Source organism: Parambassis ranga, chromosome 8 (genome assembly GCF_900634625.1).
Source record: "Parambassis ranga chromosome 8, fParRan2.1, whole genome shotgun sequence".
Classification (NCBI taxonomy): domain Eukaryota; kingdom Metazoa; phylum Chordata; class Actinopteri; family Ambassidae; genus Parambassis; species Parambassis ranga.
This window is the reverse complement of record NC_041029.1, coordinates 5,135,892-5,159,187: the sequence shown is the minus strand read 5'-3', so window position 1 is coordinate 5,159,187 and position 23,296 is coordinate 5,135,892. Positions and strand designations below refer to the sequence as shown.

At 46.0% G+C, this 23,296-nt stretch overlaps 1 protein-coding gene across 5 annotated transcripts; it reads left to right on the top strand.

Moving 5' to 3' along the window:
- Positions 1-593: 593 nt before the first annotated feature.
- Positions 594-23,107, top strand: glis2b (GLIS family zinc finger 2b). 5 transcript variants are annotated; one of them, XM_028412064.1, is made up of 7 exons: positions 594-1,556; positions 15,807-16,008; positions 16,156-16,286; positions 17,285-17,422; positions 17,507-17,640; positions 17,721-17,839; positions 17,921-23,107. In XM_028412064.1, exons 2-7 carry the CDS (start codon positions 15,831-15,833, stop codon positions 18,661-18,663), a joined length of 1,443 nt encoding a protein of 480 aa, XP_028267865.1. In that variant the 5' UTR covers positions 594-1,556; positions 15,807-15,830; the 3' UTR covers positions 18,664-23,107. The 5 variants fall into 5 exon arrangements, with proteins under 5 accessions (XP_028267865.1, XP_028267861.1, XP_028267864.1 ...); XM_028412060.1 differs by having other exon boundaries at positions 17,267-17,422; XM_028412063.1 differs by lacking the exon at positions 594-1,556 and adding an exon at positions 15,284-15,304 and having other exon boundaries at positions 17,267-17,422.
- The last annotated feature ends 189 nt before the right edge of the window (positions 23,108-23,296 follow it).

The following is a 23,296-nucleotide window of genomic DNA, read 5'->3' as shown; positions in this document are numbered from 1 at the left end:
GATTATATCAGATTTAAGGAGTGCACTCATTTTTAGGCAAACATGTATGGCAGCTGTATTTAAGTATAGTATCCTCCTCACCAAATAATAAGGCTTCCTATGAAACATCAAAAACGACCCAACTGACACACTAAATGCAAAAATATTCAGATTACTTTCTCATAACAGAGGGGGGGAAATCACACTTGAGAAAATCAAGTTATATATACTCTTATATGTTTATGAAAATGGCTGTAATTATTACCTTATGTGATAAATTATCTTTATTTTGCATGAAACAGCTATATGATGTATGCTTTGGCTTCATTTGAGGATTGTAGTAAGAACATTTTTTAATTTCTATTTTTAAGAGAACTACTTTGTATATGTGTTAATCCTCGCTGTGCATTTAAAGTTGAAAGTGTTGTTTTGATTGTAGCCCACTGATTTCTGTAGGAAGAAAAAAAATGACTGGACTAACTTTAAAATTACGCAACATCTCTCTCATGGCCTGAAGCACAGCCTGTTGAGGCTGATGTGCAGAAGAAGAAAACATAGCAGAATAACAGAGGGGTGTTACCCTTCGTGGAGGGAGCTGAGAGATGGCCATGAGGACATGAGAAGAGAGAGGGGAGAGTTTGGAGAAAAGCCGGGGACTGCCCATGGTGGATGGGCGGAGCAGTAAGCATGCGCTGAGCTGGCAGACTCTTGGGCTGGTCCTGACGGGGTGGCTGGGCTCCGGGCGGCTGTCTGTGCGCTTCAGACGGTCGTGAAGGGGGAGACTACCATCAAGACTCTCCAGCGAAATAACGCAGAGGAGATCACGAGGGGAGAGGTGCGTGGAAAAGAGAGCCACCAGCTCGGCATCAGGGAAAAAGAATCAGAAGAAGAAGAAGAAAAACAGAGACGATCCTCCCCTTCAACCCACACCCCGTCGCCAACCCGCCCTACCCACCACTTCGTGCCATCCCTCTGGTCTGAACTGCCCTCCCACCTTCCCCCCTTTTGGAGGACCACGACCACCCATAGGAAACCCCCACTTGACCAGCGTTGCCATTAAGCGATGCGCTTTGAATTTAGGAAGAAATCCCCTCTGCTGCGCTCCTGACACCACCAGTGGTCTTCATCTTTCTTTCTCTTTTTCCTCAGCGGGGACACTTCAAGCTACGGATTTGGATGTTTACACTTTTTTTGACGGGTTTCTGGTGGCATGATAACATGTAAAATATCATCCCACTCCCACAGTCAAGGCTGTCATTCCACAGAGAAGTCTCTATTTGAACAAACAGCTGTCACACACGCTGCATGTTTTTTTCCATGCTTAAGAATAATCCTGACAATGGTCTGGGAGCGGACCGCCTCTGTAGACACATAAGTCATAATTTTTTTTTTCAAGACGTGTCAGCTCTGTGTTTCATTTTTATCGAAGACTAATTGACGAGGAGTCACTTGACACCGACGCCGTTTGAGCCCACAGGACTTTGCGTGCGAAGTTTGCACCGGGGGGCGGGGGGGAGAGACGGGGAACGAACCAGAGATATCTCGGCCACATCCACGCATTTCTCGTGTAATAAAAGGTAAGCCCTGGAGCGAACCCGTCTTGCATGTCAGCTCTGTTGTGTGCATACTGTCCGCTGTGGTGCGTGTCCACGCTGGTCTCCTCCTGCAATATGAAAAAAAAAAACTGAGTTCAAACAGGGCAGTGACCTATTTTCAGAGCCTCTCCAGTGGTGGACTGAAATCCTGCAGCCTGCATGGAGTACCCGCACACTGCTGTCACATCCAAGGTCGGTAGCTTGTGCCGTTCACGCACAGTAACCGTGTCACTACCTATTTCTGCATGGGTGCGACCTTTTTTTTTGTTTTAATTCCCCGCTTGTCTGTGTCCTCTCTCTCATTCCTGAGAGACATTTTTAGAGCAGTGTCACAAATCCTGCCCTATATAGAGGCGCACATCACAGCTCATCCAGCTGTTGTGCAAGATACAGGCTTGTACTGGGCTTTCTGCTCTGATAAAGAGACCAAACGCCTGCATTTAGCCCTGTGGTGTACTGGTAACTCTATGAGGATGGATAACCTGGATGAGGACGAGCTTGTAGAATTTAGACACAGAATGAAAGAGCATTGATTGGGACTGGTGACATCTTTGTCTTGCCTCTTGCTGAGTCCATTTCTAAGTTAGATGAGGCCGTGCACAGAGCACAGGGGGCAAGGATGTGCACAGGCAGAGGCCTAGATAAAGAGCTATTTTCCTCCAATTAAGCAATTCCACTGTCCCTAAGCCTAATTGTGTGCTCACTGGGACTGAGTTTGGGATGGACCTTCTCTCCCCATTGGCTGCCTCCCACAGGCTCATTGTTCCAGAAGATGCCAGTAGAAAGAGAGAGAGGGAGAGCGAGAGCCTGAGCCCTGCCAAGGCAGACCTAACAAGGCCTGTGCTAGAAGGGAATAAGGCCTGATCATTAAAAAGCATTAGGCCACAGTGCAGACCGAGGCACACACTCGGGGGCTGCTTTTGAGTGCTACGATAACGATATCTTAGAAGTAAGCCAGGAGGACGTCAGGGAAGTGGAGCAGAGAAAAAGGGGGCTTTCTGTACTGGAAGAACTTTGACTCCCTCTTCTCTCTCCTCCCTATTCCAGGGCCTCCCCCTTTTGCTATTTAATCCATAAACCTTTCCCTGAACTGTGAACGCAGGTGCTCATCACATCCGCAGCCTGCGCGCTGCATTGTTTATCCAATCAGCTGATGATCAGTTCAACCACAGGTCAAGCATAACATCCATCTGAGAGAAAAAACTGGAGGCCGCACAGAGAAGCATCTATCACCATCAGGGCCGGTGATTCAGACGATGCTTCTCACACAGCACTTAGTGACTGCAGGGAAAAGGCTCTCGTCTCCACCATTAAGCCAGATGTCCACATGGTTCCAGCTGTGCATCTCTGTGGTGGCGTTCCACACTGACTCGATGTGTGTGTGTGTGTACAGGTTTAATACCAACATGCATAAGCTGCTGCTATTAGAGCACCATGTAGAAGGAGTATCACCCCAATGGGAGTGGTTATCACCCCCTTCCTCAACTTTCCATGTGTCTGCCCCACGCCGCAACTGAGTGACATCATTCAACTGTGGGAAAAGCAGCTGTTTTATGGTGGAAAAGGTGGACCCTAATGGCGTATTCCTGCGTCAGAGAGCAACCACGAGTAGTGTGGTGGAGTATCTGTGGGAACCCACAGTGCACTTGCACTTAATAGCTTAAAACAGGCTGATAAAAAGTGCACCGCATCTAATATAAACACCGTCAGTGTGATTCTTACATCATGCAGTGTGTTTTTGTCTCTAATCCAAGGTGAGAAGAGTAATATGTTTACCACCTGAGGGGGGGTAGGGGGGCGGACTGAGCAGGGTTGCCACCAGTGAGTGGGTGGGATGGAAGTTGCACAAACTTGCACTGCCAGAGCCAGAGTATGAGTGTTTGAATTAATATCACAGTGGGGTTCCATAGCTGCAGGGAGATTACGGTCAAGCTGAAAGGCTACTCAGCAGCAGGGGAGAGAGGATTACAGTGGTCACTGAATGAGGCAGCACGCAGTGAAAACAAGGCACCTGATACACACAATGATTTTATTTTAGAGTCTCATGACAGACTCAACCTGTGAGGGGTTGTGGACAGTCAGCTTTATGATGGGAGACGAAATACAACTGTTATTATGTCTCTGTAGAAATACTCATGTCAGATCTTTATGTCAAATGATAGCATATCTTGTACATATACAGAATTCCTATTCACTACTTACCTACAGAAGACAATGGTGGTTGACAGATATGATGGTCAGAGTTCAGGCAGGTGTCACCTCTAACTGGTCACACACAGGAGTCTTTCAGGCACCACTTTAGCATCAGTTTTTAGAGTTCCAGTAAGTCAACACAAGCCCTTCAGAGTTCATCTGTACAAAGGTGTCATCTCATCAGTATGTGTGGACAAATATTTATACTATGTATACTAGCAATTGGCCAAAGAGTTTTACAGAAAGTTTGACTTACTACCATGCATCCCAAGCAATAATGGGTCCTCTTGAGATAGGCTAGGATCAGTTGCTTTAGGTGGACAGAATTTGTTGTCAGTTTTGGGATAAAGATAGCTTTTATTATCTATTTCCCACATGAGAGAATTCATGTGGAAAAGCGAGCAAGACACCTCTGGATACAAGCCAGCTGAAGCCTCAGTGTGACTCACCTCAGAAGAAACAGATGATTCAACAGCTGAACTTAAGTTAAACTTGAAAATGACAGTAAATGACTTTCATATTATTACAGTCCAGAACTTTCCACAATCTCTCTTATCACTAATCATTGCCATATGCATGTTGGAATGACGCAGCCATACTCCGGGGCAGTGCAGCGTGATGTGACTGTGTGGGGTGATGGCCAGACTCTAACATTAAGAATAGACAAAGCGGATCCGCAGCTTGTCTCACGCTAACTTGTAAAACTGAAGGAGACCAGCACATACCGCCTTGCTCCATGGCTGGCGGGGCTCACGCACCATGCATTTTTCTCCAGTTAAACTGTAACCACTAATCACCTCACGGCCTCACAGTTTCCTCCTGGAGCAGACTATTCCTGTGTCCCCAGGGTGGGTTTGAAAATGGCCACCCTGGGGATATAAGGTCTTTTTTCTTTCCCAAATCACCTGTGTGGGACATCGGAAATGTGTGCAGGAATTTTGGTCTTTATATGAGGATCTACCACAGTGAAGTGAATGGGTCAGTTCCTTTGCTGCAAGTCTGCAGGCCCTGCATTTTCCAAAATAAACACAGACAAACTCAGAGTGCTTCACTCCAGCTACCCCGCCCTACCTCTTCCCATTCCCTTTAATGTGCCTTCTGCTCAGTATTTCTATCCAGTATTTCAGCCTGCAAAGCCCCTCAGACGATACACAGACCACGTCTGGGGCAGGGTACTCTTGATGAGGGAAAAGAAAGAATAAAGGAGTGAGGTGTGGACATAAAAAGACTAACAGCAATAAAATGAGCTGTTTTTACAATTCATGTTTAATTTATTTTAATATTTGAGGGCTCAGTTCAGGGAGCTGTGAGCTGTACAGTGATATGCTCACAGCAGTGCAGTGTAAGAGGAGAAACAGCTGGTTTATATTATTATTTACTTGCTTGGTCCACACCCTGGATTCTCTGTAGAATACCTACCTATCTACAGAGGTAAGTATGTGTGTTTGTTTTAAAAGAAAAGAAAGGGAGGAGTCGGATAAGAGGGGATCTATCTGTGGGTAAGGAGACAGGAGAGAGGGATTGATGGCGTGTTGTTTTTTTTTAGAGAAGGGGATGAGGGAGAGAAGGGTGAGGCATTTCTGAGATTCAAATAAGGCTCTCAAGTCTGGGCCTGGGCCTGGGCTCTCTGTCTGGGCATATCCAATCCTGTCAGCTAGCTTCCAGACTTTGCCCCCTTCACCCTCCCCTCCTCCCTCTTTCCCCTCCATCCCAACACTTCATGGGACTCCCTCCCTTGCATTTTCTTTTTGACTCCCACTTTCCATGAGCCCCCAGCTTCATAAGCGACGCATGCATTATATAAGCCATTCTCCTCCATCTTATACATGCAGTAAAAGAGAGAAGAAATAGTTTGGCTTGTGACTGTTTACCTTCTCTGTGGTGTTGTGGAGTTGTTGCCAGCACTAATTTAATTCATATGTAGTGCGGTTGTGTGTTTTTCATCATCTTAGGAGGGAGCCTTATGTAATTTGGAAATGTTTTGAAGGTTTTTTGGCCTTTTGTTTTGTTAAATAAAGTTATTTGGCTTTTAAAAGTTCTCTGACTTTCAGTGGCCATCTTAAAACTACATCCTTGTTTGCTTGGATCTCGATGGATGTCAGTCATCCGCTAATTGATTCTAAATGTCAGGACAGAGGAGCACTCAGAGGTCTCACTCTGACCTTCAGCACTAATTGAGATTCTCTCTCTATACCGTATGGTCGTACACGGCACCTAATGAAAGGCGTAGATCGTACCAAGTAGACTTGTCACCTAATTGAAATCAAGACTTTTAGTGCTGCTCCATTTTACAGCATTCCGCTCAACTCTCGTGTCTGTCGCCATCTCAGTCGCCCTCCATCTGTCCCTTTGCATCTGTCTCTCTGCTCTCTCTTTTTTCTGCTTCTCTTGCATGGAGCTGCAAAAGATGAAAGATGCAGGGTGGAGCTTGTCACTTTGTTGAGCTACAACACAGAAATATAGAGAGGAAAGAGAAAGAAAGAGAGGGAGAGAGAGAGAGAGGGAGAGAGAGGGAGACAAAGACTGTCATATTGACCTTGTCTTATTGCCAGGCATTGGTGGGAGGAGAAGCTGGGCGGAGGGTTACTCAGAGAAAACAGGCGCTCCATGTGAGAAGGAAGAACACAGGGCTGCCTTTAAGTTGGCACAGCCTCACAAGGAAAAGACAACACAGGCTTTGTGTGTGCATGTATATGTGTGATCACTGGAGAGGGACGCAGAAGGGATAAAATGGAGGTATAGCAGACAGTATGGAAGGGGACACACCCAGATTTAAAGAAGCAGGAGTTCCCCCCGCCGTAACACACACTTAAACACACACTCACACACACACACATCACGTCATTTAGTCTTCTAATTGCTCTCTGCTGTTTTGTATTTCTCCCTCTTCCTGTTTTCTTCTCTTTTCAATACGCTTTGCTTTCAGAGCTGCAGCTCCGTTCCTCCTCTTAGTACATAAACATACATTTTCCCTCACATGCTAATGGAGACACTCCCTGTCCGGAGCACATCTGCAGGCTCTGTGCCCCTCCACTCCTTTCCTTCCATGTGTGGCATTGCTGGTGCACAGGTGTCAGCCAGTCCTCCTCACAGAGAGACAAGGAGTGGCCATCTGTGATTTATGTGGTGACGAAGCAGACGAGTTACGACACAGCAGACACAGGCCTCGTCAATAAAGAGAGCACCCACCGCCCCACGCTTTCCTGCAGCCTCCCAGAGGCCGTATTGCATAAAGTTGTTGCAGGGATCGTATTACTCCAGCTATTGAATAAGAAGACCTGCTTCCCAGGGATTTCACTATGCACCTTTGACTTATTGTGTTGCAAGCAAATGAAAGTGTCTGGGGTCAGCGTGTAAATGTGAAAGGGGTTTGTTTCTCATGCATGTGGTGCCATAATATTCCCGTCCAGGAAATGACTGTGAGACAGACGCACCCCTCCCAAAGCTGGAGCAGTACCACAGTACGCTGAACTGGTCTGAACTCATGCAGCCGGCACGCTGCTCACAAGCATACATGTATTCATGTACATTAGGGCTGTGCACTGTGCACTGCCTCTCCCATCCTGATAGATAGACCACAGTTTTAATGCCTTCCCTAAAAAAAGTTGTTAACCATGTGGAAGAGGGGTTTTAACAACAGAAGAGGGAGATTTCTGCACACTTACATTGTTTTATGGCTTAGAGTTAATGCTGGGCTTTTAAATTTTAGTGTATTTTTTGGAGTCTTTTCTTTTAAGGCTGAACTCTTGACTTGAGTCTTAGGGAGTGGCAGCCGGTGGCTTTTTGTGTGTGTTGAAAGAACCTGGTATTTTAAAGATTTAGGCAGGTGCCAGCGCTTTGCATTCTTAACGTGACCTTGTGCTCATTGCTGCTGCCTTTAGGGGAGGTCTGCCTCTGCAAAACCGGTAAAGTAGGGGCGAATGTGAGTGTGTGAGTGTATACATGCATGCATGTCTACACAAAATCATCTCAAAGTTTTGACTTTTAAAGCCCTTTTTAAAGTGCTATAATCGCACCTTCCATCTCTTTTTAAGTGTTTAATAACATCACCTTTTGCTTGCTTTTCCACATGAATTCTCTCATGTGGAAAACAGGTTTTCAACATATCATCCAATAATATGTAACCATGTGTCACAACTGCTGTACACACCTGGTGAAATCACATGTGGAGAATTGTTTTCACATGTACAACATGTGGAAGATTTTCCACATGAGTTCCACATGTGATCAGCTCACATAATGAATGTTGCCACTTGTGTTGACGTGTTTTCCACGTGATCAAATCTCTATGGTAACATAGCACACAACTTCATTTAAGATAACACATTATCTGCACCAGCCCAACATGGAAATGTGGGGGGAAAATGTTAGGAAAAGTGTAGTGCAACTACCATCTTTACAGATATTACTTGAATTTCACACTGCAACTGCCTGTTGTTAGAATAATGCGATTGTGAGTCAGCTGGAATGACAGCGTTTAGTGTGGGAGTAGCAAAGAGCCGTCACTTCCGAAAGACAGACCCTATCCAGCAATCCCAGCAAAACAGACACAGCTGGTTAGTGGGCTGATGAGAGGACAAGAGCTGGGATGTTGTGTTGTTTGTTTGATTGTGTAGAGTCATATTCATTGAAAGGTTCATCCAGTTTAGTTGTGAATAGGCCTAACGTTGCTGTTAACTTCAATCACAGCACTTTTTACTGTCACTCACTGGTAGCTCGCACAGGCTCTCAGACTGTTTTCCTCCCTCTCACATTGGCTTCGTTCCTCCTTTTCTTTCGTCTCCCCTCCTCCCTTCTTTCCTCTCCTGTTGCTTTCCTACTGAGCGCGGTGTGGTGACGCCCCTGCTTGGCTGGTGAGCCAACTCCAGACCCTGTGATTGCACGCAGGAGTCGGAGGATTGCATCACTGCCTGTTGGGGGAGAGGCCACAGGAATGGTCTGAGAAGAGAGGTGGGGGGCAGAAGAGAAGAGAGACGTGAGAAAAGAGAACGATGACAGATGATGGGAATATAGATGCAGAAAGTGAAGAGGAAGTCAGGAAGGATAAGGGATGAGGACGGTTTTTAATGGAAGTGGGATATAGAGAGAGGGCAAAGGATGAGAGGCCCAGCTGAGTTACTGGGATGTTAAAGATATCCAGGGTGGGGATGTCAATCACATCTGTAACCACAAACATCTTCTCTCCTCTCCTCTTCTGTGTAAAGACCTCACGCTGCGTTTCATTGGTTCCTGCTTTCATATGAAACTGCTATGTTGTGAAATGCCCCACGTTATTGTAAGATTACTCACCACTCTTCAAAGCCTACAGTACCGTTGTGTGAAGTGCCTTGAGCATTAGTGTTGGATCGGTTCCTGCTTCATCAAACAGAGTCATCGCCCTGTGGGTGGGAGTGGGGGGGGGGGGGTGTGGGTGGGGATTATCTGTTTACCTCTGATCGCTGTCCGGATACTACAGTGGAGATTAAAAGTGTTATGTTGCCCATATGATATTTAGGTAGTAGGAGGAAGGCAAACAAAACCAGTAACTCAAAACACATGTTGCTGCACGTGGGCTCTCAATACTGTTTATGTCATATAGCTGCTACTAGGGAGTCTAATAAATTGACTTTGGCTGGGGGGAAGTTTCCTAACCTCATGCCAATGTGCAGCCACTTTCTCCTGCTAGTTCAGAGGATTGCTTTTTATTGCAAAATGGTTTTTCTAATGTATTATTTCACCCTGTGCACTTCCACTTCTAATGAAACATGAAGCTATTCTTCACCTGATAGGAGATTATAGACAAATTCAAAGCGGCTGCGACGCATGCTTTGCACAAATCGTCCCTCCATAGTCCGACCATCCCTTTATTTATCCTCACCCACCTACCCCACCACAAGGTCACTGTGTCGTGCCGTAATCCCTGCTTTAGCAGGTCATAACGCTTACTGACACAATGTGAAATCTCAGTCAGATGCCTTTTTATAGATCATTCAAAGCCTAATCTCACTATATGGCAGACTAAGTGGAATTGCTGTTCTGATGGCAGGTCTGTCAGGATGCTATTAAGATCCAGAGTCTGCTGACAATCTTCTTCCGATGCCAGCCTCACCTGTAATTAATATTAAGTCTCAGAGTGAACATACATGATTGTGCACTATGGGAGAATATTAGGGGCCCCTGTGAAAAGAAATTATTTAAATTTTGACTCCTTCTGGCCGGCCGCACATATGTCATACATGTCATGGATCAAAGCAAGAAGCCACCATCCAATCTTTGCTGTAAACAGCTATGTTTTCAGCATGCCAATTAAAAGTGGAAACATTAAGTGCACCTGTGGCCACCAGAGAGTCTTGTGAATGTTGGAGAATAACTCCATGTCACATTAATAAAATTGCCTGTGCATATTTTTTTTAACTAAATAAATAAATAAGAAATGCATTTTCATTTTAATGTTCACCCACACAGAAAATATTGCTTTAAATGCATGCTCTTCCTTTTTCATGTAGCCCCCCCCCCCTATGGACAACAAACCACAAGTGTGACCCGCCCTCCTCGTTCTGTGCACCCTCACTCCTGGCACCTTCCCTCCCTCCCTCCCTCCCTCCCTCCCTCCCTCCCTGCCTTCTGCCTGGAATTCCTCAGTGTCTGAAAGCTCTGGCTGGAGGCCATTGGTAGCTCACTTAGAAGCTTCCTGTTGCACTCTTTCCCTCCTTCACTCTATCCATCCCTCCCTTTTTTTCTTCCCTTCCTTCCTTCCCTTACTTAATACTCTTTTCTCCTGTTTTTATCACAGATCCTTTTTGCTCGTCATATTTTTTAATCTTTTATCCCATCTTATTAATATTACTATCATATTTCTAAATTCATTTAATTAACATGTGGTAATTTTGTGCTTACTTCTTCCTGTGCTGAAGCATGTGTCACAGTTTCTCTGTATTCCAGCCGCTGTGACTACAGCACTGCACAAACCGTTTTTCTTCAATAGCCCTTCCCATGCGGCTCCATGCATGCTACTATTACATAATCATGTGTAAGATACTGTGGGCCTTTTTGCAGTAGGGTCAAAGGGAACATGTAGAAGTTTAAATCAAAACTATGCAAAAGTAAACTTGTAAAATGCTTATTATGTTTTTTTAAAGTCTACATATAGAGGAAATAACTTGGCCATTAATGCACCATAAAAACATGGGAGGGGTGCAGTTTTAGATCAGAGAAGAATGCAGCGAAAAACAAAATAAAACGAGTTACAGTGGAGAGAAATAATGAAAGGAAAGAATAAAAGAATAAAGAAAGTGAAAAAGAGGGAATGAGAGGCCCAGAGGAGGAGTGGAAACTGAGGTTTCCTGTCTGAGGAGGCGGCTGGCTGAGGAGGACAGAAGCAGGGGGAAAAAAAAGAAACTCTCAGCTGTGTGTGTGTTTGTGTGTTGGGTGATCCATCAGTGGGTGAGAGGGTGGGGGTAATGGGGTGTGTCAGCAGCAGAGGTGGGGTCACTTGTGGTTATTACCTCAATTAACGTCAGCAGTGACACAACTGAGAGTGAAGCGGTGACCATGTTTGGTTGTGTTTCTTTGTGTCTCTAATACAAATGAACTTACTTAGTCTTTTTATGGAGAAATGACTGTGTGATTGCTGAAAGTGTTTTTTGGCGTTCCATTGAAAATGGAAGTTAACAAGAAGTCGTGTGCGTGTTGCCAATAATCTGATCACCTATATGCCATAACTCATAGATGACTGGGCAAATGTTCAGATCCTCTCCTCCCTCTTAACACATATCCTGCAGAAACAGTCGAGTTGTCTAGGGGTCAGAGGTCACACACCACACCCACACCTCATTCAGGTACCTTTGACCCTGGCCTTTCCACCTGTTGGATGGAAAAAGCAGCAGGTCCAGACACGCCCGACGCTGCAGCTGTGGGTCTTTACATCACTGCCAAGCCACAGATTTACAAAAGAAACAGGACGACTGAAGAGACTTATTGGTCTTTAGTTCATGAAATGATACACTGAACTTTCAAATTGAGAACTTGGCTCGAAATCATTGCCTCTGTGTTGATAACACTAAGCTGGTAGATCAATAAGACCTTATTAGGTCTGAGAGCGAATGCTCTGTATCGGACATAGAATGATTATTTTTTATATAAAAGGAGAAGTCACTTTCACAGAACTTGTCACGGGCCGGTTTCCAGATCATACGACAATAAACAGAGTGCTGAGGCTTTTAGTGTTTTTACAGGGCTGCTATCTCAGCTCAGTTGGTCTCTGTGCATGTGTTTGTGTGTGTATGTGAGAAAGAAAGAGAGAAAAGAGAGCTAAGAGCCCCGGGGAGAGATGGCTTACCTCCTACAGACCACCTCCCAGGGTCACAGCAGGAGGGAGATTAAGTTACAGCCAACCTCAGAGGGGGTCACACTAAATGTGTACACACACGTTCTCCTTCTCCCTGAAACGCTCCCAGAGAACAAAATATTACACAATACGATTTTTATACCCTGCACCATAATTGCCTCACGCTGCACAGTTATATTTTCTGACACTTCATTTCTGTGCCATCAGACCGAACCGAAACATGATCCTGATCTCTCCCCTCTGATCAGATCAGGCTAAAGATCAGGGCTGAGCCTGAAGCTTCACAGTGCTGTTGAAACACAGCCCCGTCATTGACCTGATGGCCTACCCTGTGCTACCTCATCCTTTAACCAACCATCCCACTTTTCTCACACCCTCCGGCCTCGACCTGAGATCACCCCTGAACACACACTCACCCTTCATCAAAGGGAGTTGGGTCAGAGATGTTGGACTCAGGTGTTATGCAGAGGAGAAGGTGACAAAGGTTGCTTAAGAGGACACTCACAAACACGTCTTTGAGGACTCTTCCTCCTCCACTTCCTCCTCACCCTCATATATCCTTGGCCCCCTGGGTCATCCCTCCTCTCCTCTCCTCTCCTCTCTCTCTCTCTCTCTCTCTCTCTCTCTCTCTCTCTCTCTCTCTCTCTCTCTCCTGTTCAGCTGCTGGTGTGTTTACTCTGCTAGAGAGAGAGAGAGCAGAGGGCCCAGAGAGGGACAATGCCGCCTTTCAGAGACACTGTCGACCCCAGCGCTGAGCGAGGAAGTCTGCATGGGGGCCAGCCAACACCCCTTCCCCAAACTTCACAGCCACCCGCCACTAAACTTTACTTACACACACTCACATATCACACAGACGTGCACAAACACAGAACTTTTCCTTCTCTGTATCGCTGCCCTTTCTCTTTGTCTCACATTTCCCACAAGCCTCTTCTCAGTGAGCGTGGCTGTTTGGAGGTCCTATAACTTAGGTCCAAGATCCACACAGTGTGAGTCATTTCCCAGTCAGTCTATTCCTCTTCTAAGAAAGACTCATGAGGGTAGGCTGAGCTGAGTTTCAGATTCACCGGGAGCTCTCGCCGCTCAACCTCTTGGGAATTTTGAGAGATCAGATGAGCGACTTCTTAAACCTGAAAAATGTATCTGCTCCACATCATTCCCCTATTGTCCATGACATCTCAAGTAGCTGTAGTGGCTCACTGACAGTTTTAATATTTTCTAATATCAATATTTCAGGTTAAGGTTATGTAACAAAGACACGTGGTTAGGTTTAGGTAATCAGGGGCACCCTCTGCAGCTCATGGCTAATTTAAACACTGTGTTTCCCTCAGCGGGCTGAAAGACACAAATGATGCTGTGTATATGTTGGTGTGGTTGGGGTGGCGGGTGCTGTACAGGCTATTGTGGCTGTGTGTGTGTGTGTGTATATATATATATATATATATATATATATATACGTATAATGGTTTGCACGAGGAGCAGCTGAATGAGAAGAGCTTCTGTGTTGCAGACACTCAAGTGTGTGTTACAGAATCACATGATTGATTTAAAGTGCAGAGGACCCAGCATTTCCATATCTGGTCCTCACAGCATGGAGTATAATGTGGATGTTTGCTGTTTATCCACACAGTGGGGGGAGAGCAGGATTTGCAGGAAAGGTTAAGCTGATTCCCGTTCTGCGCCTTGGGGCGAGGGCTTTTACTCGCTTAAAGTGGATGACAGGCGGTTTTATGCTACTTTGGCCAAACACTGAAGCTAAAATTCATGGCAGCATGTGGACTTACAGTCAGTTAGAGATGCCCACTCAGAACATAAGAGAGAAACGTAAATGCGGTGTTAACCACAGCTCCAAGAAGGCTCACACTAATGGCTCATATAACAAATTATTGATCCAGAATTACCAGTGAAAAGTCTTCTTTGTCATTACATGGAAATAATTCATCCATTATGGAAAACCTGATGTTGCTGAAAATACAAAGAACTGAATCTTATTGTTTGGCTGTCTGTGCAGGTGAAACGGGATCCATGTTGGATGGTGGTGATGTTCTGGTCCTGCATTACATTACCACAAATAATAAACACACTTTATCCTGGAAAATTGTGTTGCATCATGTGGCCATATTATCTGACCATTTTGTACCAGGATGAATCCACAGTTTTTTTCTGTGTGTTCTTTGGTTGAAGTTATTGGTTGACATTTTTTTATGTCACATCATTCTAAGATGTGGGTCATGTGGTCTATAATCAGACTGAAATCAAAGATGCTAAGTGCATGTGAGGAACAGGAGTGACTGTATATCTCACTGATAACTGCTGTAATACTGCTCTGTGTGCATGTTCAAACAGTGTGTGCCTGTTTGTATCAGTACGTGTTTGCATTATCATCTTCTCATCTATGCCTGATTGAGTCTCTGCACCCCCTCACTCCCTCTCCTCCCACCCCCTCTGGCTGTGTGTGTGTGTGTGTGTGAGAGAGAGAGCTGGTGGCCATCCCTTGTTCGGATTGCGAACCTGGTGACCTCCCTGCTCCATGCATCTCAGACACAAGGGCTTCTCATGTGGCCCCTGGCCAGTCACTCTCAAAGCCCCCCATTCACTACTAACTGCAGCTTTCTATGAGTGTGTGTCAGCATAGTGTGTGTGTGTGTGTGTGTGAGGGAGAGAGGAGGACTGATGAATTTGTTGAAATCACAGTTTGATTAATTACTCGTGTGTGTATGTGCGCATGCGTGTGTGGTGTATGTGAGATGGGCAGAGGAATATAGGACACTGCTTCTGTGTTGCGTAGATGGAAAATGCTTGGAGGAGATGTGTGTGTGTGTGTGTGTGTGTGTGTGTGCGTGTGCCCCGTGAGAGGAAGCAGTGAACCCTAACACATTGTGTTCAATGGAGAGCTTGGCTTTGATTCAGCAGTACTGAACTAGCACCGCCTGTAGGTGTCAAGCAGTAAACGCTGTATAGACTAACATTTATTTGCATTTAAGATAAACTTTATTAAGTTATTATTAACCTTTATTTATAATTAACAATTTATTTGACTTATGGGGTTCAACTGAGAGTATGGCCTGGAACTCAAGTGGAACTCAAAATGACAGCTAGATAAAGCGTCCTGCCCACAAGCCCGGAGGCTGGGTCCAGAGGTCAGTGTGTTTAGAGGAGGGAGGAGGTGGTCTGAGTCGGTGCAGCTGGACGTGAAGGCCTGCGGGGGCTGCCGGTGGGTCTCAAAGGTCCATGGTGTCTGAAGGTGTGCACTGAGGTGGGGGGCAGAGGGGGGGTTAGGGATGGGCTGTGGCAGCGAGGTTGATGTGACAGGGTGCAAGGGCCAGTGACTGGCCGAGGGGTAGGGTGAAGCAGGGCTCACGGTGGGGGCGACCATCTGGATTGGATTGTAGACATTCCTCAGGAAGAGTGTGTGAGTAAAGGTCAGGGTGGAAAAAGAGAAGGGGGTCACTGAGCTCCCTACGTGTCGTGTATGTGTGTTTATTTGTCTTTGGCTCACTCAGTGTTTCAGTTTACGGTTGTTGTCAGTTTGCCATTGTTGGAGAGTATTTCTTACCCAGTGGGACTGTGGAATGTGAGATACTTTCAACAACATTCACATGAGAACAGTCGCAGGTGTGAAAACCTGTCTCATTAGAATGTAGCCTTTCATTACATGTGTGGTTGTATGAGTCTTTTATTGGACTAACTCTGCCCCCCTGTGACTGTTTGTGCAGTTGGGACATCAGCGGGTTGCAGTCATGCTCTCCCTGGACGAGCCCCTGGACCTGAAACTCCCTCGGCGAGCCAATGGGAGGGACAGAGGGGTGCGCTCTCCTCCCGTCTCCCCAGTTCACCCCAAACGTGCCCGCCAGCTACATATGGCAGACGATGGGACAGCAGTCATAGAGCCCGCCTCACCAGGATCTCCACACACAGGTAGGTAACACCAACACCAAGGAGCGCTGTGTCTCACATTGTGTACTTATACATACATGTATTTGTTCAAATGGGTCAGTGTGTATCCCTAAGTGTGTTTGTTTGCATAAAGGGGTCACAGTGATGTAAATGTCTGTGTTTTGTCAGGTGTGCAGGTGGTCCCTCATGATCGAACAGATACCCCTACCCCTCCTGCGGTGGACCTGAGCATGTCTCCCTCTTCCCGACAAACCCCCAGCTCTCCAGAAATGACCAACGGCAACTACGTCCCCTCAGGGGTGAGTGATTATTCCCTCAAGTTGTTGCAGGAATGAACACCGTCTTTCAGCAAATCAGGAACAACATCAGGTTGTGTCACACTCACATAAGGGAATCAGGCGGCTACGTATGGGGTGGGAGGCCTCTTATCAAACACCTCTTGTGTCTCCAACAAATACCACAGTCTGTCCAGCTTGCACTCAGTGGCCCTGCTGGCATGACGTGTGTGCCTGTGCGTATGTGTGTGTGTGTGTGTGTGTGTACATGTATAATCGGATTTAAGACAAACTACAGCCATGCAGACCTCACGCCGTCTAATTCAATTCCCATGCAATTGAATTGAGACATGCTGGCTGGGCCTATTCAGCCACCCTGCGTCCTACTGAGCCACACACATCCCCTCTGAGCTACACACACACCTAACCTGTCCCCCGTGGACATCGACAGGACACTGTCTCTCCCTCTCTCACATGTTCTCTTCAGTTTTGCATGACGAGGAACAGCTCCGTCCAGGGAATTTGTCTCATTTTATGAAATTTGTCACATACACATTTCTAACATAGCTGAAGCCACAGGACTGTGATCCATTAGCTGTGTCCTCTCTTCTACTCTCACGAGAAGAGCTTGTACCAGTGTTATCTATTCTAAATTCAACATCTCATCAAGACTCCTCTGTGTGTGAGTGAGCCGGTGCTTTAGATCAATGAGCCCCAGCTGAGGTTCAGTGGATCTAAAACGCGCTCATGCCGAGCTCAGGGATGTAGGGAGGCTCTGTAGCGCACAGCGGGGGACTACTAGAAGGAAAATGGAGTGGAAAGACAAGAATCAGCAGCTCTGTACACCATTGACACAGAAAAAAAATATTTTCTCACCTGTCATGTAGCAGATGTCCAAGCTTTCCAGTATTAGGGCTGAAGAGCTTCTACGCAGTGGTTTTTGAGGCTTTATAAACGTCCTTTTATTTATGCAGGCATCTTTCCTTCTTCTATTTGTTCACCAGAATTCTCACATCTCGCAGGCCTTTCAGTTTTTTGTACCAGTCGGCGCTGGGGCAGGGCTTCACCTGCCATCCTCCATGTTCATCGGACAGATGAGCGACAAGAGAACCTCTCCAGACCTGTCAGCAGATGAACAGCTGGCCTGCCGCTGGAAGAAGGTAAGACGCAGAGAGTTAGGAAGAATCTGATCCTGCTGCAGCCAATAGAACTTTATCACCACAGAAGCTTCCTTCTTCTTTCAGTGCCATCTCCTCTTTGATTCACTACAAGACCTGGTGGACCATGTCAACGACTTCCATGTCAAACCTGAAAAGGATTCTGGGTACTGCTGCCACTGGGAGGGCTGTGCTCGCAAAGGGAGGGGGTTCAATGCAAGGTGAGGGAATCATTCTCTTGACTATAAGGTGGAGAATTTAACTGATAGCTGCTAAAATTAAGTTTGTTTTTATAATGCAGGTACAAAATGCTCATCCACATTCGCACTCACACTAATGAGAAGCCGCACCGCTGTCCCACCTGCAACAAGAGCTTCTCACGCCTGGAGAACCTCAAGATACACAACCGCTCACACACAGGTCAGTGGAAACACAAACTGACGCCGCCGCAACGTGAATTTCTGAATGAATTCTCAACATCTGTGTGTGTCCTCGCTGCAGGTGAAAAGCCCTACATTTGTCCTTACGAGGGATGCAACAAGCGCTACTCCAACTCCAGCGACCGCTTCAAACACACACGCACACACTATGTGGACAAGCCCTACTACTGCAAGATGGTGGGCTGCTTGAAGCGCTACACAGATCCCAGCTCTCTCCGCAAGCACATCAAAGCCCACGGCCACTTTGTGGCTCAGGAGCAGGGCTCCCCGGGAGGCGTGGGCTCCATGCTGAGGGGGAGTCAGAGTGGAGGCCTCACGAGCGGCTTGGGGAAGGATTCAGAGTTGTCCTATGTGAGTGGAGCCCACATTATCATCCCAGGGGCTGCGGCTGCTCTCCTGGGAGGCCATGCTCTGCAGGGTCTCGGCGGCGCCCTGCCACTGTCCCCTCTCAGTCCTCGGCCTCTGGACCTCAGCACTCTGGGTTGTCCCGGTTCCCCTCCAGGTACCTTGGGAGGCGCATCCATTCTGTCCTTTAACGGCTCCCCGCTGGCTCTGTCCAAGTCCCCTCTGCTTTCCCCAGGGTTCCCCTCTTCGGCTCTGGGCTTGCCGATGGTCTCCATGCTGGGGGCCGCATCGGAGCGCAGGGCCCAGACCCTCCAGGTGAAGAAGGGCAGCGGAGAGGAGGTAGAGAACGAGATGACTGGGGGGGTCCTGAACCTGTCCACAGGCGGGTCTCATGATCCCCTGTCCTGGGTGGTCATCCCCCCAGGCACTGTGGTGCTGAAGCCAGCTGTGGTCAACTGATACACACACACACACACATTCCAGAAGAGCTCAGGGGGTCGGGATGGGAGGGTCAACGCCATAGCAAGGGTATGGGAGGTCAAAGGTGGGTAGGGATTGGCTTGCACAATCAAATCAAGGCACCATGGAGGAAAAAAAACATTCAAATCATTATTAACACTACACCTCACAAGATTTAAGTCAAACAACGCAAGCCTTTTGTATTGTTGGGAGACGATACTCGGGGCCCAAGGACCATGTACGGATCTGTATTTGACGGCGGGCTACTCTCTGCTCTCTTATTTTATACTTAATTCATTCCTGTTTGCTGACTCTGTGGACATGAACGTGACGGTCTTAGTGCTCTGTGTTCTTACAAAAAAGTCCTGATTCATTGTTGACTATTTATATGACTGTACTTTTGACAGTGTGCCTCCAGCTTAGCGGTGAGATACATTACAACACGAATGACGCGCTCATTGTTAGGCAGAGAATGAGTTTTGTTTTTAAAGGTATAACCTATTTTTCACAGGCTGCTGTGATTAATATGACAAACTTGCCAGACCAAAGCAAGTGAACTCAAAACTGTCTTGATATTTGTGCTTGAGGCTCCGAGACAGGTCAATCAAACACAGCACTTACTTAATAGTGTCAACTGGTATTGAAACCTCAAAAACTGCTGCTAAACTCTCTGCTCCTTCGGTGCAACAGAAACTGTGAGAGAGCACTTTTGACAATCTGTCCCCACTTCACACTTGGGGAGGGTGACCAATACAGGACCAGCCTAGTCCGCCAGAATGTGTGCCAGACGGGGTGTGTGTATAAGACTAGGGGGCTTTTCAGAGGGCACAGAGCAAAAACAACCACCTGGCAATATGACCAATCATCACTTCTTCTTTTTCACAAGTGAAATTTTTTTAAGACGCACTGGTGTGTCAGACTCCCCCCTCTGGTAGGATATGATTACACAACATCCTGCATGCCGTGTACAGAACAAGCACTGTTTTGCTCCTGGATTGTCCAGCTGCTTTCCCGTAATCAAATCAACACGGCCAGTTTGTGTATGAAAGGGCCACTGTGGTGATAAACACTACTGTCTTGTGTTATTTTATTTTTTTTATTAACCAGCTGTGAAAAACAGGTGGTCATCCAGCAGAAGGCTGAACTTCAGCCTCATCAGTTCAGGTCTTATGCTGTGCCAAAAAATACCTGGAGAGAAGGGGCAAGTGGGATGTTGGTATCAGAGAGGGGGGGGGGTGCGATACACTCAATAACACACACAGCTGGACTGAATACGAAGCCACACTATTGCAAACTGCCTCATTTTACTCTGTCCAAAGGGGCAAAAAAAAAAAATTCTGGGAAACTTCTTCTCACGGTTCCATTACGCAGTCAACGCACTTACCACAGACTATATTGCTTACATGTTTTATCAAATGTTACTACAGAGTTCTAGTTTGCATTTTTCTGGCTTGTGTTGCGTGTCCTCAGAAGAAGAGAAGTAAGGGAGCAGGAGAGGAAAACACAAGGAACATTCCCTCAAGAGACTGATGTAAACAACTCTCCTGTCTCCCTTCTCTCCTTTCTCCCACATCTGCTTATGTTGTTGGCCTTCTCTTATACGTTCAGTTATTGCTGTTCTTTTGTAATGCTGTCGTTTTTTTTTTTTTGTTGCTGTTGTTCAGACGAGACATTTCTTTCTGATGTTGAAGTTGCTTCTGCGATGGCTGCTCTTCATTTTAGCTTGCTGCTGTTGATTCTGCTGAGAGGTAGAAGAGGAGGAGAAAGGGACGGGTTGTGGGTGGTTCTCTGTGGTTCCCCTCTCTGAGGGGGTCAACAGGTAAATATCAGTAAGAGGATGAGCCCTTCTGACTTAGGTGAACTCTCACAGTGCCACCTTTGGACTGAGTGTTCAGTTGAAACTATTGCATTGTTTTCTGCTACATTCCCAGGATTTACTGATGCATCAGTGATTCTTTAACTTTTCATCTAGTGCCATCAGCTGGTGAGATTGAAGACCAAATCATTTCATTAGCCTAAAGTCATTAGCCTCTGCTGTGCTTCACATGTTGCACTAACAGAGACGCTAAACAGTGAAGCATTACAGCCTGGAGGAGGTCAAATGTGATATTTTCACAGCTAAAAGCCATATTTATCCTCGCAAAAAGTTACGTTCGTTGATAGATGTATTGAGACACAGGCAGACCTTGTTACATGTTCATCTTCTTCATTTCATCTGTCTGAAAATCACATTTCTATTGTCAGAATGTTGCAGCTTTTTTCTCAGTAATTAGTATTATAGTGTTCAGAATCACATTCATGTCTCCCATTGGAGTAAATAGACTCACCTGTATGGCTACCATAGAAACCTTTGTGGAAAGGACAGGCATTGATGTTGCAATGACTGTAACTGCCCCACACATTGTTTGAGGGCCGGAAAGACGGACTTGTGCTCTCTCTCAAAAAAAGCAAAACAGTCTGAGGACCTGCAGTTCATCTCCTAAAGGAGCAGGCGGTGCTGACACAGACACATCATCTCTGGTGCTAAGTAGTAAATATAAGCATGCTAATAGGGTGTAATATATTGCATTGGTGACAGTTCAAAGAGGCACAAGTGTAAGTGTACACTCTTGGCTGCTGGACAGTGTGGTCAACAGTACGTCCATTCTAAGGCTACTCACTGTGATTAGTGGTCATAAGAACACATGACTCCATAAAAGGTTGGAACCACTGCTCTGTGGAGAAAATATGGACCAAATGACATCACATTCCTCTATGACAATCACATCTGCGTATAATTCAGAGAGGGTATGGAAATAATTTAGAACGCTGTTCCTTTTGTTATGTCAAATAATTCGCCACAGTCCTTTAAAAAAAGAGAAATGGCAAGCCTTAGAGGAGCAACATCCAACTGTGAAATGGCGGGCAGCGCCAGGAGAGCGTGAGAGCAAAGAGAAAGGCTTGGCTGAATGAATAAATGAATGGACAGGGGACAGGGAGAGATGAGGGCAGAGGCTGTATGCCAGCAGAGGAAAGGAGGTAGAGGAGGAGGAGGAGGGCTGTGATGTGCTGTGCAGCCGCTCTCCATCTGGCCACCTACCCAGCAAATGGCCCTCTTCACTGTGAAGTCAGTGGCTGTGCTGTGCCCAGTGTGGCAGCCACTCACAAGCATACCAGCTTGCAGAAAACTAGGCCAATGAACTCCGTCTGCCCTCATTTTTTTTTCTTTGTTAGATAAAACCCAAAAGGCTCAACGCCCCCACCTCCAGGCCAGGAAGCCTTTTAACCACAGATCAGAATGAAACAGGCAAACAAGCCGTATTTCATGTAAACAACAACAAGTGTAACTGTGTGTTTGCACAGTGTGAACAGCATACCTGTGTTTCTGCCTCAGTAATTTCCAGTCATTAGGAGCTCTCCTCCTCCTCCATCACCACACACTCATCATTAGCCAGCCTCACTCAGTTCAGATCTCACATTGAAAAGAATCTCTCGCTCTTGAGTGGACAATCCTGCCATGTGATGTCATCAGAAACAGGTGTTAAGTAGGCTAGACATGGTTTCCGTAGCAACAGCGAAACCCACAGATGCAGCAGCTCTCCTCCTCCTCCTCCTCCTCCTCCTCCTCCTCCTCCTCCTCCTCCTCCCTGACTGTCTCTCCTCTGCTGGTCGAAGCCAGGGACAGAGATTCAGCATAGCAGCAGAAATCTGAATAATAATGACACGGATCCCTGCAGGGTCCACATGTTTTCAATATTAAAATAAGCTGTATGATCCATTAACCCTTTGAGCTCAGCCTGTAAGAAACTGCACTTTTGTTTTTTTTACCCAATCCTTCCCTCATAGTGTGTATAGATATGGGGATGCTGACACACCTTTTCTGAGTGTAGAGTGATACATGTAAGGAGCAAGAATTAGTGTAAAAAAAAAACAAAAAAACATCCTCAGTCCCTAAAATTTAGGTTTTTATTTTTTACCTATAACATAATAAAAAAAAGTGGTACGGGCTCCTGGATGTTTTAAAGTCACTTCACATTAGGGAAATTAAATCCAGGACACAAAGCTGTTAGCAAAGTCAGTGTCATTGTAAAGGTGTGCCATTGACTTAAAAGTGCCACAGCGTTGCACAAAGGGTTAATGAGAAAGACTAAGGCCATGCAAGGCCTGTTCCAAGTTATGTTTTTGCACATTTGTGAGATATTATGTCAGTATTTTCATTTTTTTTCCAAGTGCCTTTTTATTATAGATAAATATAGAAGTTATACACTATATGAAAAAAATGGATATATGAAAATCTATTTTTTCCTGGCATCATGTTCTGTGGTTGAACATGCAGAATTTTAGAGTTGTAAAAGTCTTCAATTGGTACAACATAGCGGTGTTCTCCTGTTTTAGAGGAATTTTATTACGATATTGATAATAATGTCAATGAAAATGAAAATGTTTAATAAAGTTGCATTTGATACGTGCGTTTTTCATTTCTGTCCCAAAAGCACAATCAGTCATTCTGCCCGCTTTCATCCAGATTTACAGACTTCAGTCTGGTGTCACTTCCAGAGACGAGATTTTAAGTGCCAAAAACTGCCGTTCTTCAAGTGGCCACTTGAGGCATGCACAAGAAGAGAGTTAATCATGATAGATCTCCATGTTAGAC